The 15997-nt window shown below is 42.7% G+C and overlaps 1 protein-coding gene across 3 annotated transcripts in view; it reads left to right on the top strand.

Moving 5' to 3' along the window:
- The window catches only part of hip1 (huntingtin interacting protein 1), a 228191-nt gene that overhangs the window by 68266 nt on the left and 143928 nt on the right, over positions 1-15997 (top strand). For 2 of the 3 annotated variants that reach the window (XM_068008049.1, XM_068008050.1), the window contains exons 2-3: positions 10155-10218; positions 13471-13613. In XM_068008049.1, coding sequence (XP_067864150.1) covers positions 10155-10218; positions 13471-13613 — 207 coding nt within the window. Of the gene's footprint in view, positions 1-10154; positions 10219-10812; positions 10832-13470; positions 13614-15997 lie in introns of those variants that run through there. The other variant, XM_068008051.1, reaches the window with a different exon arrangement.

Raw genomic sequence — 15997 nt, forward strand, 5'->3', positions numbered from 1 at the left:
ATAAGAATTTCAAAATTGAGGCGTTGGTGGACCGGGAGCCAATGTGGGTCATCGAACAGAGGTTATGGGTGAACAGGACTCGGTGCGAGTTGGGATTCGGGCTGCAGAGTTTTGGATGAGCTGAAATTTACGGAGGGTGGGAGGCCGGCCAGGAGAGCATTGGAATAGTCGAGTCTGGAGGTAACAAAAGTATGGATGAGGTTTTCAGCAGCAGATATGCTGAGGCAGGTGTGGAGACGGGTGAAATTATGGAGGTGGAAGTAGGCGGTCTTGGTGATGGAGACACTCACTGAGGGTCATTTTCACCTTCACCGCATGGGCAGTAAACTGGCAGAGTAGATCGCTCGCCCGTTATAGAACCCACTCCCTTTTCATTTCCACTGATTTATGCCCACTTTCTGGGCTCACACGTGAATGAGCACATGGGCCAGGTACCAGAGGGTAACGGTCACAGATGAACTGTAACCTAGCGTAAGGTACCGCCTTCGTGAAAAAAGGCAATGTGAGAAAAAGTGGAGTGCGGAAAAAAAGAGGCTGAAGAAAAACATCAACTCCAACAGACAGTGCAGACTGTCGATTGTCCGTACCAACCTTTCAGAAATGTCCTATAATCTGAGATTTATTTGATTTTATATGTGAGAGGATCCAGGGCTGCAGGACCACTTCTGTTTATCTACCAATATTAGTTGGGTGTGAGAGACTCTTCATCCTTGGACATTTCAACTTGTACGTCAACTCTCCCTGACCAATCTCCTTGGATTTCTCCACCTTTCTTTCCTCCCTTCCCTTCCACATCAACTCGGCAGCATATGGCCCTCCCCTCGTCATTTCATAGGTCGGAATTACGGACAAGGCCACTGTGATAAATGAGGGAGAATTCTGTGTTTTATTTCTTGGTTTTGAAATAGCTAGATGTTCTAATATATACAGGTCACTATAAATGTGCAAGTTGTTACCATTATAAACAGTGGTGACGTTCGATGTAACTATCTTAGTGTTCAGATATTTTGGATTATTTGGAAGAATATTAATAAGGAACTTAAATTATAAAACATAATTGATCAATTTCACTATCCCTTTGGTGCTGATGGTGGACAGTTTCTGAATGTTGTATCTTAGATATGAACATTGAAGAACTGACTTGGGGGAGTTTCTGTTGCTCATTTGTGAGATGTGGGCGTCACTGGTCAATCCAGCATTCATTGCCCATCCCGAGTTGCCCTGAAAAGGTGGTGGTAGCCCTTCTTGAAACCATGGTTTGATGCAATTGAGTCGCAATTAAGAGTTTACCATGTCTGTGTGGGACTGGCTTCCTTCCTTAAAGTATATTAGTGGACCAATTGGGTTTTCACAGCAATCCAACAGCTTCATGCTCATTTTTACTGGTAGCAGCTTTTTATTTCCAGGTTTTTTTTAACTGATTTCAAATTCTGCCTCATAGTATGAGGGCATTGGATCACCAGTGGATACAGTCATTCACCCAAAATGCTTCAGTGACTGCTCCATTCAACAATAGGCTGCCTCACACTGTTCGGTTCAGTAACCCCTTCATGCCAGTTTGCCAGAAGTTCATGTTTGTTCTGTATTTTTTTGGCCTTCCAGTTTTGTCTCCATCTCTCTTGAAGGGTTCGACTCATGTTCAGTTATACTTCCCAGGCACTGACTGCCCCCTTTACATCAGTTGAATTGCTGTTCTTCTCAGTGAGTGTTTGTAGCTTCTTCACCTGTTCTTCACCCAATCTGTTTGTCTGGTCTTCACCTGAAATCGTGTCCTCGTTCGATGTTGAAAGGGGAAACCCTGGTTGATTCTGCCCTGACCCTTATCCTTAGGGCACTGAGTTGCTAACTCGGCACAGACCCAAGAATTGAAACCAAGTAACACACTGGGCAGTGCTTAAAACTGTCAAGTTTTTTGAGATTTTTATCTAGTTTGTCTTGAAGGGATATTTGGTTTAAGTTACAACATGTTTTTGATACAAAGTCAAGTTCAGGATACAAAAGATTAATTCCCAGAGTTCCAGCATACTTTTCTAATTTAGTCGCAAAGTCTGAAGCTGCTGAAATAAAGGGGGGATAGTAGTTTAATGGGTATCCCTGGAGTGAAATAGTTTGAGTTGCACCTGTAATGTTGGATTGGTCTCATTCATTGAACCCAGCAAGTGTCTTAGGTGAAGTAATTTGGGGTTTAATATGGTCAAGCAGAGAGGTCTTCCTTTAAATCAGCTAGTGAGAGATGGAGATCTCCTGGAGGAGATATGAATGCGTATGTCCTGGAAGGGAAAAGTTATTGCCAGCTAGTTCTAGAGGTGGTTAGCTTGTGAAGTGAGATTAGTCCGTTAACAGGGGTAGAGTAGCGTGCTTTGTTCTCCACATGACGACAAGGAGCAATATAAAATAGATTGAATTTCACTGAATGAGATAATGCACTTACCAAAGAAACCACCAGGTTGGCTTGAAAGATTTTGTTTTAAATGAGACGCATTGATGACGCACATCAATGTTTGAAAACAACGCTAAAATAGGGACTGTGGTTAACTGTGATGAAAACTGTAAGTGACTTCAGGAGGACATATTACTAGATGATGCTGGATGAAATTTGATGTGGAAAAGTATGAGGTGATATATTTTGGGATGAAGAATAAGGAGAAGATATTTACACTAAATGGCAAAACTTTAGGAGGAGCAGAGAAACTTGGCTGTTTAAATACACAAATATTTAAAAGTGAGGACAAGTTGATCAAGCTTAGTATATTAAAATAAGGCATAAATAGGAATGTAGAATATGAAAACAGAGGTAGTGTTAAACCTGCAAAAAATCATTGGTTAGGCCGGAATTATTATAATGTGTCCAAATTGTGCACCTTGCGCTAGGAAGGATATCAAGGCCGTGTAAAGGGTGCAAAAGAGATTCACTGGGATCATATTGGGGATTAAAGATGGTGGCTATGAGGAGAGACTGGAGAAACTGTTGACATAATAACAAGATTAAGAGGAAATCTAATTTAGATGCTCAAAATGATGAGGGGTTTGCACTGGTTGGTGAGTAGGTCACCAGAGGATATAAATTTATGATCATGAAAAGAACAAAAGGAGAGATTAGGTGTTAGATATAGAATGCCCTACCAGAAACAGCTTTTAAAAAGAAAGTCGATAAATATTTGAAATTAAGAAAAATTTCAATAGGTTTGGGGAAAGTTCAGGGTAATGGGACTAAGTGGATATCTCTTTCAGAGAGCTGTCAAGGGCTCAGTGGGCCAAATCATTGCCTCCTGCACTTCAAGAATCATGGAATCAAAGAATTTTAAAGTGCTTTACAAGTTTAAGCCAGGGTTACATGGAGGAGGTTTACTTTCCATTACTGGCATGAGAAAAAAGTATCACTATACTGAAAAACAAATAAATTAACATTGCAGAAATCCTATCGGAGTGCTGCTTTCGTCATTATATTGCACAGTATATGTGCAGTAAATTCCAAACCTGCCAGATTAGCTAAGGTGGGTATCCCAGAAGATGCAGATTACACTGGACATATGAGCTCCACAATTTGGAAACTGGTGACTCCAGCACCTCACTGAGACAGAGAAAAGCAGCGTCAGATTCAACTCCTCTCCCTTCCCTCCCTATTCTGTATCTTGTGCAGGTTTGACCAACTTGCATTAAGCTGAATCCAAGTTAATGTAATTTAGAAATAGTAGGGGTCCTAATGCCAATTGCTTGGGCACCTTCTTCAGGAATCTATGGGATTTCCAACAAATTCTACTTGTAATCAGATGTGTGATGGCACATCAGGGGATTAACTTTAAACTGAGAAATAGTAAATCATATGTGGTTAATCATATTTAGCAGGCAGTTGAAAGGCGCTCAATATTTTGGGGAGGATGTTAGCCAAAAAGAGTCCAAGATCAGCTAACTCAGCACAGACCACTCATCGCGCCTGAGATCTTCCTTTGTATGTGGCCTGGTGCCACACTGGGCAAAACTGAGCCTTTGGAGGAGACAGGTGTCATCTCAATTATTTGTATGAATATTGTGTTTTACAGAAGTGTGGAGTTTAAAGCATTGAACGCTTCTATTTTAAAAAAATTGTCTTTTTTTGACCAATCTGGAGGAAGAGGGACTTTCACTTACGTAGTGCTTTATTATAAATGATGTCCTAAAGTACTTCACATACAATGTATTACTTCAAAGTGCAGTGATCCACACAAACAGCAATGAGATGAACGATCAGTCAATCTAATTTTGGTTGAAGGAGGAATGTTGGTCAGGACACCGAGAGAACTCCCCCTTTGAATAGTGTGGTAGGATATTTAATTCCCACCGAAACAACGTCTGATCAGAGGTGGAAAAGAGGCCACTTCCAAGCCACTGCAAATGGTTCCATGCAAACGCGGCCAGGAAATTCAGGGCAGATCAGAGTGAAAGCTCCGCATGCCCGGTAAGTGCCTGGTCTGTCCTCTGGTTCCCCGATATCTCTGCGTTCTTGTGCATCTCCCCCACTTCCTTCGCCGCACCTGGCGGCTGTGCCTTCAAGGCCCTAAGCTCTGGAATTCCCTTCCTAAATCTCTTCGCCTCTCCACCTCTCTCAACTCCTTTAAGATACTTCTCAAAACCTCCCTCTTTGACCAAGCTTTTGGTCACCCGACCTAATGTCGTCTCCTTTGGTTCATTGTCAGTTTTTGACTGATTTAGGTTCTTGTGAAGCGCCTTGGGACGTTTTAATACGTTAAAGGCACTATATAAATGCAAGTTGTTGTCATGAGAAGTTTGTGCCGTAGGAGTTTGCAGATGCAAACATCTGCATTTGTGTGGCATGCCACGTTGGAGATCTGATGCGAATTGGCATTGAGGTGTCTTGAAGTGCTGTGTGACTAGAGGAAAAAAAAATTAGTACAGCTCATGGAAGTGATTTTGTTGGTTCGAGGTTGTTTCACTTGTTTGAATTGCAGTTAAAATCTGAATTTACAGTAAGTACAGAGAGTAGTCTGAGTGACCTGGTGGCATCTCCACTGATCGTGGGGATTCAGTTAACCCCTTTTAATGCGCTGCTGTTGCATATTTGCTAGTGTGTGGTGAGACTGTTACTGAGCTGATGCCACACAGGGCTCCCGCATACTAAAGTATGAGGTATTTTTCTGATTGAAAATGTGGGCGATATCACAAGCCAATCTTCAGTCTCCACTATGAATGAGATTTATAAGGTATTTATTCTCTTTCTTCCCCCGTCCTCTGCTGAAAATACTGACCCATCCTGACTTGGGCAAGGTACCAGAGCGTTTCTGGCGCCAATAGAATTGCAACCCAATGGGACTCAGAACCTTCAGGAAAAGGGAGAATTTGGAGAGGAAAAATGTACAGGGACCACGAAGATCCAAGATTCGATTTGCACTCTGTGCTGAGTTGGCTGATCTCAGCAGGGCGGGGCTACGGAGTGCATCATATGATCTTAATTCCCATGTCAAATCGCCCACCAACATTCATAGATTCTGGCAGCCTTCCAACCATTTCTCATGTGAGTGCTACAAAGATATTTGGCCGTGAGGGCATCACAGCTGATTGAGATCCTATCGTCGCCTGACATCCAAATGTGCACTTTCCAACAAGAGTGATTTGGAAGTGATCAGGAACCAGACCTCTAGTTAACTCTTGCTTGCCTTAACCCAGGGACTGAGGCTAATTGATGTGCCGAAGATCATTTCATTCACCCAGGCACCTGCATGTTTTGTTTTTTCCAAATTTTTTTCTTAAGGTGCTACCAGTACCTCGCCCCAAGTTGATAATCTTGAATTTTCAGCCTAGACAGTGTATTAGTGAGCTGTTTGACTATGTAGGGCATTACAACTGAACCTGATCCTTTTTTTTTATCCTGACCCGCACACACACTGAACTTTCCAGCAGGTGTTTATGGATAATAATCGGTTTGGTGGTGCATTGTCAGAGCATGAAAATGTGCCACCGGATGGCAGGCAGTTTTGTGTGTACCTTCTCGACTATTGAATTGGTATTGTCAGCCTTACTGCGTTCAGACACAGAAAGGACACCAGGTGCTTCCCTGCAGGGAGGGATTCCTGGGATGGCGGGATTGTCGTATGTGGAGAAATTGAGTAGACTAGGCCTGTATTCTTTCGAGTTTAGAAGAATGAGAGGTGATCTCATTGAAACATACAAAATTCTTACAGGGCTCGACAGAGTAGATGCAGGGAGGATGTTTCCCCTCACTGGGGAGTCTAGAACCAGGGGTCATAGTCTCAGAATAAGGGGTAGGCCATTTAGGACTGATGAGAAATTTCTCCACTCAGAGGGTGGTGAATCTTTGGAATTCTGTACCTCAGAGGGCTGTGGCAGCTCAGTCATTGAGTACATTCGATAGATTTCTAGATATTAAAGGCTTCAAGGGATATGGGGATAATGCAGGAAAATGGCATTGAGGTCGATCATCAGCCATGATCTTGTTGAATGGTGGAGCAGGCTCGAGGAGCCGGATGGCCTACTCCTGCTTCTATTTCTTATGTTCTTATGATTGTTGGTAGAGTCCAATGCACTCCCTGTAACAGCAGCACAGGTAGATTTGCAAGACTATGGGGAAAGAGCGTGGAGTGGGACCAATTGAATAGCTCTTTCAAAGTCAAGATGGACCGAATGGTCTCCTTCTGTGCTGTTTGATTCTATGATTCCTGGAGCAAGATCTTCACCTGCTCCCTTAGATATAAATGGTTCCGTCTTTTGTGTGTGCTACCTTTTAAAACAGTCTTGAACAGGTGCAAGTGCTTCCCAGTTGTTCAATGTTTAATCTGGTGTGCGTGCACTTTACTGCTCTTGATTTACCCGTTGGCGTGATGTGCTCTTCATTGAGGCTCTGTTATTGCCCCTCCCCCAAAAAACCCAACCAGACTGCTATATTTAATGTGCTGTATTATTGTTCTCGTAGTTTTATTTCAGCCAGCTTTGTTCAGTGCTTCCAGTCTCTTTGGTCACTGAATTCTGAGAGGATGATCTTGCACATACGATGTACATTTGATAAATGTTTTCCCAAAGTGAAAGCAATGATATTTTCACATATACAACTAATGTGCAAAGTGACACTTGGACAGAATCTCAACGGAAGCAAATTCCTGTTCCCATGAACAGCTTTGCTCTATTACTCTGTTAATCCCTCTCTAGTTACTGTCTCAATCTGTTAACCTCTCGTTTTCAATTTTCTCTGACCATGTCTCTCTCTGACACTCTCTCTCTATCTCTGTCTGTCTCCCTGTCTCCCTCTCCCTCTCCCTCCTCCTCCTCCCCCCACCCCCCCACCCTCTCTGGTCTCTCTCTCTCTCTCTCTGTTCACTCTTTTCTTGCTTGTCTATCACTTTGTTAGTGCCCTGTCTGTCTCCCCTGTCTATCTAGCTCTTTGGTCCCATTGTTTGTGAGCCCAGACTGTAAGTGTTGGCAGGAGATTTAACCCAGTGGGAAATTACAGCTATGTCTGCTCTTGTTCGCACCTGACGTCCATTTCCCATTCAAGTCATTTTGATATTAATCAGGAGCAGGACCCTTGGCTGATTTTTTTTCCCCCTCCTCCTTGTGGCAGGCCTATTGCTGCCCCAGCCGAGTCAGCTAACCCAGTACCATCAGGGGATCGAGACTGTGACCTTTTTGATGGTACTGTCACTGACCATGTGACCATTACCCACTAGGCCGTCAGGGTAGTTCTCTGTGTTGTCCTTGACTCTCTACGTTTCTCTCTATGCTGTCCATTGTTTTACTAAAGTTTCTTTTACTAAAGTTGTTTTTGCATTACCCATCTTACTCGCCGCTTGCCTTAGTGAATCAAGCTTAGTTTGATATTGATGGCCTGCTATGCAATTCTGGAGCATGTGGCACTAATGTCGTGGTAAAAGTGTCTTCATTTCTTTTCTGCCAACCTCCTTGTCATTTCTCCAATTTGCCTTTTTGGTGTTGAATTGACTTCTTCAGACTCCTTGACTGCCTCCCGCAGTTTTATCTGCTTGTGTCCAGTGGGCCCTTTTAGTTCTCTTTGCCTCGTTACCAAAGTTACTTGTGTATTTTTTAAAAAGGAGAAAAATCAGAAGATCGTTTCTAACATTTTGATTGTGGAAAGACAATGTGGTGGATCGCTTGTCTCTGAGTGAGATTATTCAGTGATAAGACTGGTTTCCACATTCCGACTGTGAATAGACAGCTGACTATAGAATGAGTTAGTTTTTTTAATATAGAAAGCTCAAGTTCTGCCAACAGAATGAATTTATATGGCAGTTTACAAAGAACTTTTGAAGCATCTGTTGGTCATTGATCATGATCGTTGATCATGCAGCCTGTTCAGGCCCGTGAATCAGCAAACGACTGTCACATAGGGTCTGATCCTGGAAATAAGTTGGCTGTGATGCCCAACACTGTGCCCAGCCTCACATTCCAGACTCTCACATGGTCACTTGGGTGAGATATCAGAATGCAAAAATGGAAGGGTAATGCAGCAAGAGCCTGTGCTTTGAGAGGTAATTGGGGTGGGACGGCAGTGCATCTTTGAAAGAATCATAGGGCACTTTCTGTTCTTTCACCACCACCACAGGGTTGGGTGTTACATTGTGAATATTGTTTTGGAGAATAGTAATCTTAGTGATTGTTAGTGCTGTTGCTTTACGATAATGATTTGGGCCGGGGACTATTGGTCCATGTATCATACCCTTCCTAATCTTTCATCTGGTTCTTTACTGCGATTCTAAAGAAAGAACCTGCATTTATATAGCACCTTTCACGACCTCAGGATGTACCAAAGTGCTTTACAGCCAACATAAGCCCAGTGACGCACCGAACTGGCTCAGTGTATCGGACCATCTACATGTGGTTGTTATTCCAGTTGTGGGTCTTCCCCTCCCCCCAAACACACACTGGTGGTATGGAGGTCGGGTTATTTATACTTAGAAGTGCAATCATTGCTGCAAGACTCGTGTTGGTCTGCAGTCACTGACCCTCAAGTCATTCAAAGTGTTGAGTTACATATAAAACCATTTTGCAGATATCTTCTATGTCAACAGGCTTGGATTACTTCTGCTGGGATCTTGAATTGAATTGTGGATACCCTTCAGGTTTGTCCCAGGTTTAGCTCATGTTTGTACAGTGTTTATCTCTCAGACTTTCTACACAGATGGCTGTTGGTTTGATCCAAGTTTTAAATTTGTGGCATACAGGCACAAGTCTTTTCAGACATATTATTAGAGCAAAAATTGAGGTTTCTCTGAGCTTCACTTGATGCATTTTCTCCCCTTGCGTCTTTTCTTTACCTATTTTGTCTTCGCCCTATATTACTAGTCCCAGCTGAGATAGTAGGTGAGCAAATTGCTCTTAAACCACTGCTAATGTCACTCTTGATCAGAAGGTGCCTTGGCTGCCAATTTCCTCCTCCGTAGAGAGCAACGATGGAGCAAAAGCTTCTGTAGAGTGTGTCTCTTTCTCTTTCCCCCCACAGAAGCAGCAGCTTATGTTCAGGGTCCGTTTCCCCATCCCCACCACACACACTGGTGCAGATTGGACTGAGAACATGAAACAGTAGAATCTGTGGAGCAACCCTGCATTCCTATCACCATGTAAGGTGGGCACCGAGAGAGTGCATTCCCCTGCTTGTTTTCGTGCTGAGCAGAATTGGATAAAAGGAGATTATCTTAGGAGATTTCTCCAGCAATAACTATTGTAGTGAAATAAAATGCTGTTTACTAACTCTTCCCTTTATTGGGGGGTGGAGGGAGTTATGATGGAGGACTCAGCTGTCTGATTGGAAGTAATCAGATAGGTCACTGAACTCTAAGAACTGGTTACCGTGGATCATCAAAGGAGCACAGATGCAACGTTTGTATCAATGGAAAGCGCTTGTTTCTTGAGTGGGTTTTACCTCCAGGCAGTCCCGTAATTGGTGCTTAAAACAAAGGCTGGATGGGGAGGTGTGTGTGTGTGTGTCTCAGCTGTGATGCTTCAGCAGCCAAATAGCTCACTGCTCACTGCCTAGCACAGACTTGCAGAATAGTCACTTTGGTGAGGTATTTGAGGGTTGTCTGTTAGTCGAACTGTGAGTTAGGAAGAAGGGACATAAAATTTGCAAAAATTATTTTACAGGTATTAATGCTTTAAGAAAAACTGATTTTTTTTCCCCTCTTTTACAGAGCGTCAGCATCAATAAGGCTATTAATGCACAGGAAGTTGCTGTGAAGGAAAAACATGCCAGAAATATCCTTTCTTTTGGGTGGAGTTGGAGAGAGCACAAAAAAAACCCTTGTTCAGACAGTGTTTGTTTCCCACTGACCGGGCTCTGGGAGTGAACGGACTGTGGTTTCCTGGAGTCTCTGTCTGATGTTTTCAATGTGTTGATGCTGGGTGGTAAGGTTTTTTTGGATAGCACACCCTGTACTAGGACAGGCTACCCAGTGTGCTGCCTGCCTGCTTGTGAGCGCACAATTCACAGGTGCAGCTGGGAGATTTGTGGTGTTCACTTGATACCAGTGTGCGTCTCTGCTTAACTGATTATACTTCTGGCAAGACTGCGGAGAGTTTCAAAACGGGAAGTCTTGACGTTTTCCCCCTATCCTTTTAAGTTCTATAAGTACCTGCAGCTCTCTGGTACCTTGCCCAAGTTGATTATTCCAATGTGAGAGACATCACCCAATCCTGTAATTATCCAAAGTCAGCACAGACATTTTCTAGCGGGAGTCACTAGATAGCGACCAGGAGTGGGACCCCTGGCAGTGTTTTTTTTAAATTCCCCCTTTCTTCTCCTGGGATGCTGAGGCCCATTGGTGCTGCCATCCATTAGGATTTACAAAACGTGTTGTTGCTATAACAGGTAAGTGAGTATGCAGGCTTTGGGCCTGTTTGTTTACCTCTTTGTGTTTTATATGTTTTCTAAAACATAATCTGATGAGATGTTAAACCAAGGCCCTTTCTGCCTATTCACGTGGTTCAGATAACCATCAAATACCCGTGGCACTAAGAGAGTTTCTGTGCTAAGGAGAAAATCGGCCAAGGTTCTAGATTCTGACCATGTTCAGTGACTTTTGCTGGATACCTTGTGCATGTGGATGCTAGCTGAAGACAGAATCCACCACAGTTAAATAGCTTGATACTTGCTGCCTAGGTTTGCCCATGAAGAATGGCCATTTGAGTGAGTTACTGAAGAGCACCTAGTGTACCCCAGCAGGAGAAGATAGGAAGGGGATAAAAAGCTTGAATCGTTTACCTATCACGGCTATCCCATGTGTAATTTGCCTTTACAGGAAGACTGAGGAAGTGGGAAATGCTATATAAAAACTGATTTTTGTGTGCTTTTAGCACTTACTGTCAAGTTTGGCAATAGAATAAAAACCCTGAGCTATATTGCAGCCAAGATCTTTGTAATCGGAGCAACTTAATGTTATTGACCCGGCTGCAGAAACTTCCTCTGGATTTTATACACAAATCCCTAGTGTGAGCAATAATGGAACTGTACACCACCCTAACAGGTCAGAATCACTCTATGTCCTGACTCCTCAGGAGTACTTCCATTAAAATGAATCTCTGTGAACAGGCATGAGTGCCAGGTTATTGCACAGCACTGTCTACTAGAACAGCTGCTTCCTTGTTTAAGTCTGACTCGAGGGGAGTTGGGACATTATTAGATCACTCTATCATTTTTGCTTTCTTGTGAAATATATATTCTAAAATCCATCTCCTATTTTGCATTTCCAATTTAAATTCTTTTAAATTAAAGCTTTTGGAGCTTTTTTAATGAAGCATTGTCCCTCTTTCCCATTCCTCGAAGGTGTTCACTTATGTTGGGTATGGTTCCATGGGTGCTGGCTCCCTTCAGTGGCCATTTTTTCCTCTGAGCCCATGCTATGAATTATTGGTTGGTTATTCGACTAGGAGTTGGGGAAGGAAGGGAGGGTGGGGTTAGGGATATATCACAGCCAAGGCCCATTGCATCTTCAACCAAGTTCTGCACACCTTTTCCCTTCCCTAGCTGGCAGGACGGAGGCAGCCAATTGCAGCAGCCTGACCTCTGCCCTGGCAGTGATCAGTTAATTGAATTTAGATCGAATATTGAACACTGGCCACTTCTAGTGCGTATCGATGTGGAAGGGGGAAAAAAATAAGCCAGAGTTCTCTTTCCTGGTCAGTATCCATTGACTCTTGCGGCAATTTGCGTGAGGATGTTTTGTGAGGAGAGGTCCGGATTCAGTTGTGATGTCTTCTGCAGTCCATTAGCCTGCTGACAAATGAAGAATGGCCATTCAAAGGGCTGCTTCCAGGCCTGGAACTGTACCTCACCAGGCGTCGATCAGTCACAAAACTTCTTATTTTCTTGCCCACTATGTCTTCCTTGAAGGTGTTTACTCCTTGCTGGGGTACAGTTACATGGGTAACGAATGCTCTTCTGGACCTTGCCTGGGTGACCATTATTTGTCAGCTTTGAAAGTGCATAATGGCCGGCTATTTGACCATGGTGGGGGTATGAAACCTGAGCCCGATCCGGTCGTCGCCCAACACATCAGGAAGGGAACCGCTAGCCAATGTTACTTTCCTAAATTAGGAGCACTGAGGCCAACAGTTAGTTCCCCACTGTTACTCAGCAGAAACCTGTGGGGTTTTTCTTTACTTCATAAGTGAAATAAACACTTGGGCGCGAGATTTTACAAATATGCATTTTCTCTTTGGAGCAGGACGATCCAAAAGACTAGTGAGTTCAGAAAATAATCGACAGAAATAACCTGTTGATCTGGGCTTTGTGTAAAGGGTCTTCTATGATTAGCACTAATTCGCTAAAAGTACAAATTAACAATTTATGGTGTGTGTGTGTATATATATATATATTTTTTACAGGAACCCTTCAATCTTTCTCTGCCTCACTTTCAAACTGCTTATGGAAAAAAGAATTTCGAGGTAGTTTCTAAAGTTTATTTGTGTATTGAACAATTAACTTTTCAGGTGACGGCAATGATTGATAATTGTGTCCCAATCTGTATGCTGGAGGCTTTTATTAGTTATAAGTAAGTATTTTCACGGCTAAAATGTGTGAAAACACTTTCAAAAAAACTGTATAAAACCATTTTAAAACACAGCAGAAAATGCAGAAAATCTACAGCAAGTCGCTCAGCACCAAAAGAGAAAGGGAGAACTTAATGTTGTGGTTGGGACACTTTATCAGAATCTGAAGTTTTAATCTTCCTCTTTCAGATGCCAGTTGAGTTGCCGTGCATTTCCTGCTTTGGTTTCAGATCTTCAGTATTCACATTTCTTCTTTTTATCGCGGCAGTCTGATAAAGGCTGGTTTCCGTTCCCTTTCTTTGTTGTACCCCCAGTTCAGTTAACAGTCACTACCTCAATCCACAGCGACCCATGATTGAGCAGATTAAATTTTAAACCCCAGATCTATTTGTATGTGTGTTTTAAAACAAAAAAATTGCATTTCCAGTTTGTAACAATTTCCTTGACATCTTTCTGTACCGTGCATTCTGGGTACTCACCATGAGAAAGGCGCTCACACGTTCTGGTCGGTAGTGAACCGGTTGCCGCTGTCCAGCAACGCAGTCCTTTGCTGGAAATTTTGCCATGTATTTCACAAGCTGCTTCGAGACGGACACCCAAGTGTAAGTTATATCTTAAGTGTTATTTTGATCAATGTGTACTGATTAAGGACAAGTTCATACCCCTGAGAGGCAAGAACTCTACTTGCCAAAAAAAACAGCCATGGACAACTAAAGAGGTAAGGGACATAAGGAAAAGGCATACAAAAATGCAAAAAATGGCACAGATCCTGGCGAATGGGAAAGATACAAAGATCAACAAAGGATCACAAAACAGATAGTAAGAGCTCCAAAAAGAGAGTATGAAAAGGAACTCGCAAGGGTTTCAAAACCAATATAAAGAACTTTTATAGTTACATTAGGAAAAAGAGGGTGTCAGGAGAAGTGTTGGCCCCTTAAAAACTGAAAGTGGGGATATTGTCATTGACAATGGGGAAATGGCGGACATGTTGAACGATTACTTTGCGTCAGTATTTACAGTAGAAAAAGAGGATAGCATGCCGGAAATCCCAAAAAAAACTTATATTGAATCGGGGACAGGGACTCAATAAAATTAATATAAGTAAAGCAGCAGTAATGAAGAAAATAATAGCACTAAAGAGTGACAAATCCCCAGGACCAGATAGATGGTTTCCATCCCAGGGTTTTAAAGGAAGTAGGTGAGCACATTGCAGATGCCCTAACTATAATCTTTCAAAGTTCTCTAGATTCAGGAACTGTCTCTCTGGATTGGAAAATTGCACATGTCACTCTGCTTTTTAAGAAAGGAGAGAGAGGGAAACCAGGGAATTATAAACCAGTTAGCCTAACATCTGTTGTGTGGAAAATGCTGGAGTCTATAATTAAGGATAGGGTGACTGAACACCTCGAGAATTTTCAGTTAATCAGAGAGAGCCAGCATGGATTTGTGAAAGGTAGGTCGTGCCTGACAAACCTGACTGAATTTTTTGAAGAGGTGACTGAAGTAGTGGACAGGGGAATGTCAATGGATGTTATTTATATGGACTTTCAGAAGGCATTTGATAAGGTCCCACATAAGAGACTGTTAGCTAAGATAGGAGCCCATGGAATGGAGGGAAAAGTATGGACTTGGTTAGGAAGTTGGCTGAATGAAAGGCGACAGAGAGTAGGGATAATGGGTAGGTACTCACATTGGCAGGATGTGACTAGTGGAGTCCCGCAGGGATCTGTCTTGGGGCCTCAATTATTCACAATATTTATTAACGACTTAGATGAAGGCATAGAAAGTCTCATATCTAAGTTTGCCGATGACACAAAGATTGGTGGTATTGTAAGCAGTGTAGATGAAAACATAAAATTACAAAGCGATATTGATAGATTAGGTGAATGGGCAAAACTGTGGCAAATGGAATTCAATGTAGACAAATGTGAGGTCATCCACTTTGGATCAAAAAAGGATAGAACAGGGTACTTTCTAAATGGTAAAAAGTTAAAAACAGTGGATGTCCAAAGGGACTTGGGGGTTCAGGTACATAGATCATTGAAGCGTCATGAACAGGTGCAGAAAATAATCAAGAAGGCAAATGGAATGCTGGCCTTTATATCGAGAGGACTAGAGTACAAGGGGGCAGAAGTTATGCTGCAGCTATACAAAACCCTAGTTAGACTGCACCTGGAGTACTGTGAGCAGTTCTGGGCACCGCACCTTCGGAAGGACATATTGGCCTTGGAGGGAGTGCAGCGTAGGTTTACTAGAATGATACCCGGACTTCAAGGGTTAAGTTAGGAGGAGAGATTACACAAATTGGGGTTGTATTCTCTGGAGTTTCGAAGATTAAGGGCTGATCTGATCGAAGTATATAAGATATTAAGGGGAACAGATAGGGTGGATAGAGAGAAACTATTTCCGCTGGTTGGGGATTCTAGGAATAGGGGGCACAATCTAAAAGTTAGAGCCAGACCTTTCAGGAGTGAGATTAGAAAACATTTCTACACACAAAGGGTGGTAGAAGTTTGGAACTCTCTTCCGCAAACGGCAGTTGATACTAGCTCAATTGCTAAATTTAAATCTGAGATAGATAGCTTTTTGGCAACCAAAGGTATTAAGGGATATGGGCCAAAGGCGGGTATATGGAGTTAGATCACAGATCAGCCATGATCTTATCAAATGGCGGAGCAGGCACGAGGGGCTGAATGGCCTACTCCTGTTCCTATGTTCCTAAGTGTGATGGTGAGGGGAGAAAAATCATTGCAACTGGTGACTGCATCATTATGATATGATATTCAGAAATGCTGAATCAATAACGTACCTCAACTCCACTCTTAGAATAATCCCCCACTGCCCACTAGAAATGTAATTTCTTGGATTCACTATTCTTGTGATCTCGATGATTATGCTGAGTTCAGTCAGTAATTGGAAAACAAGTTTTCTACTGTACGTATGGGACTACTGAATCGAATTTAGATTGTGCACACGTTGGACGGTG

Source organism: Heptranchias perlo, chromosome 28 (assembly GCF_035084215.1).
Source record: "Heptranchias perlo isolate sHepPer1 chromosome 28, sHepPer1.hap1, whole genome shotgun sequence".
Classification (NCBI taxonomy): domain Eukaryota; kingdom Metazoa; phylum Chordata; class Chondrichthyes; order Hexanchiformes; family Hexanchidae; genus Heptranchias; species Heptranchias perlo.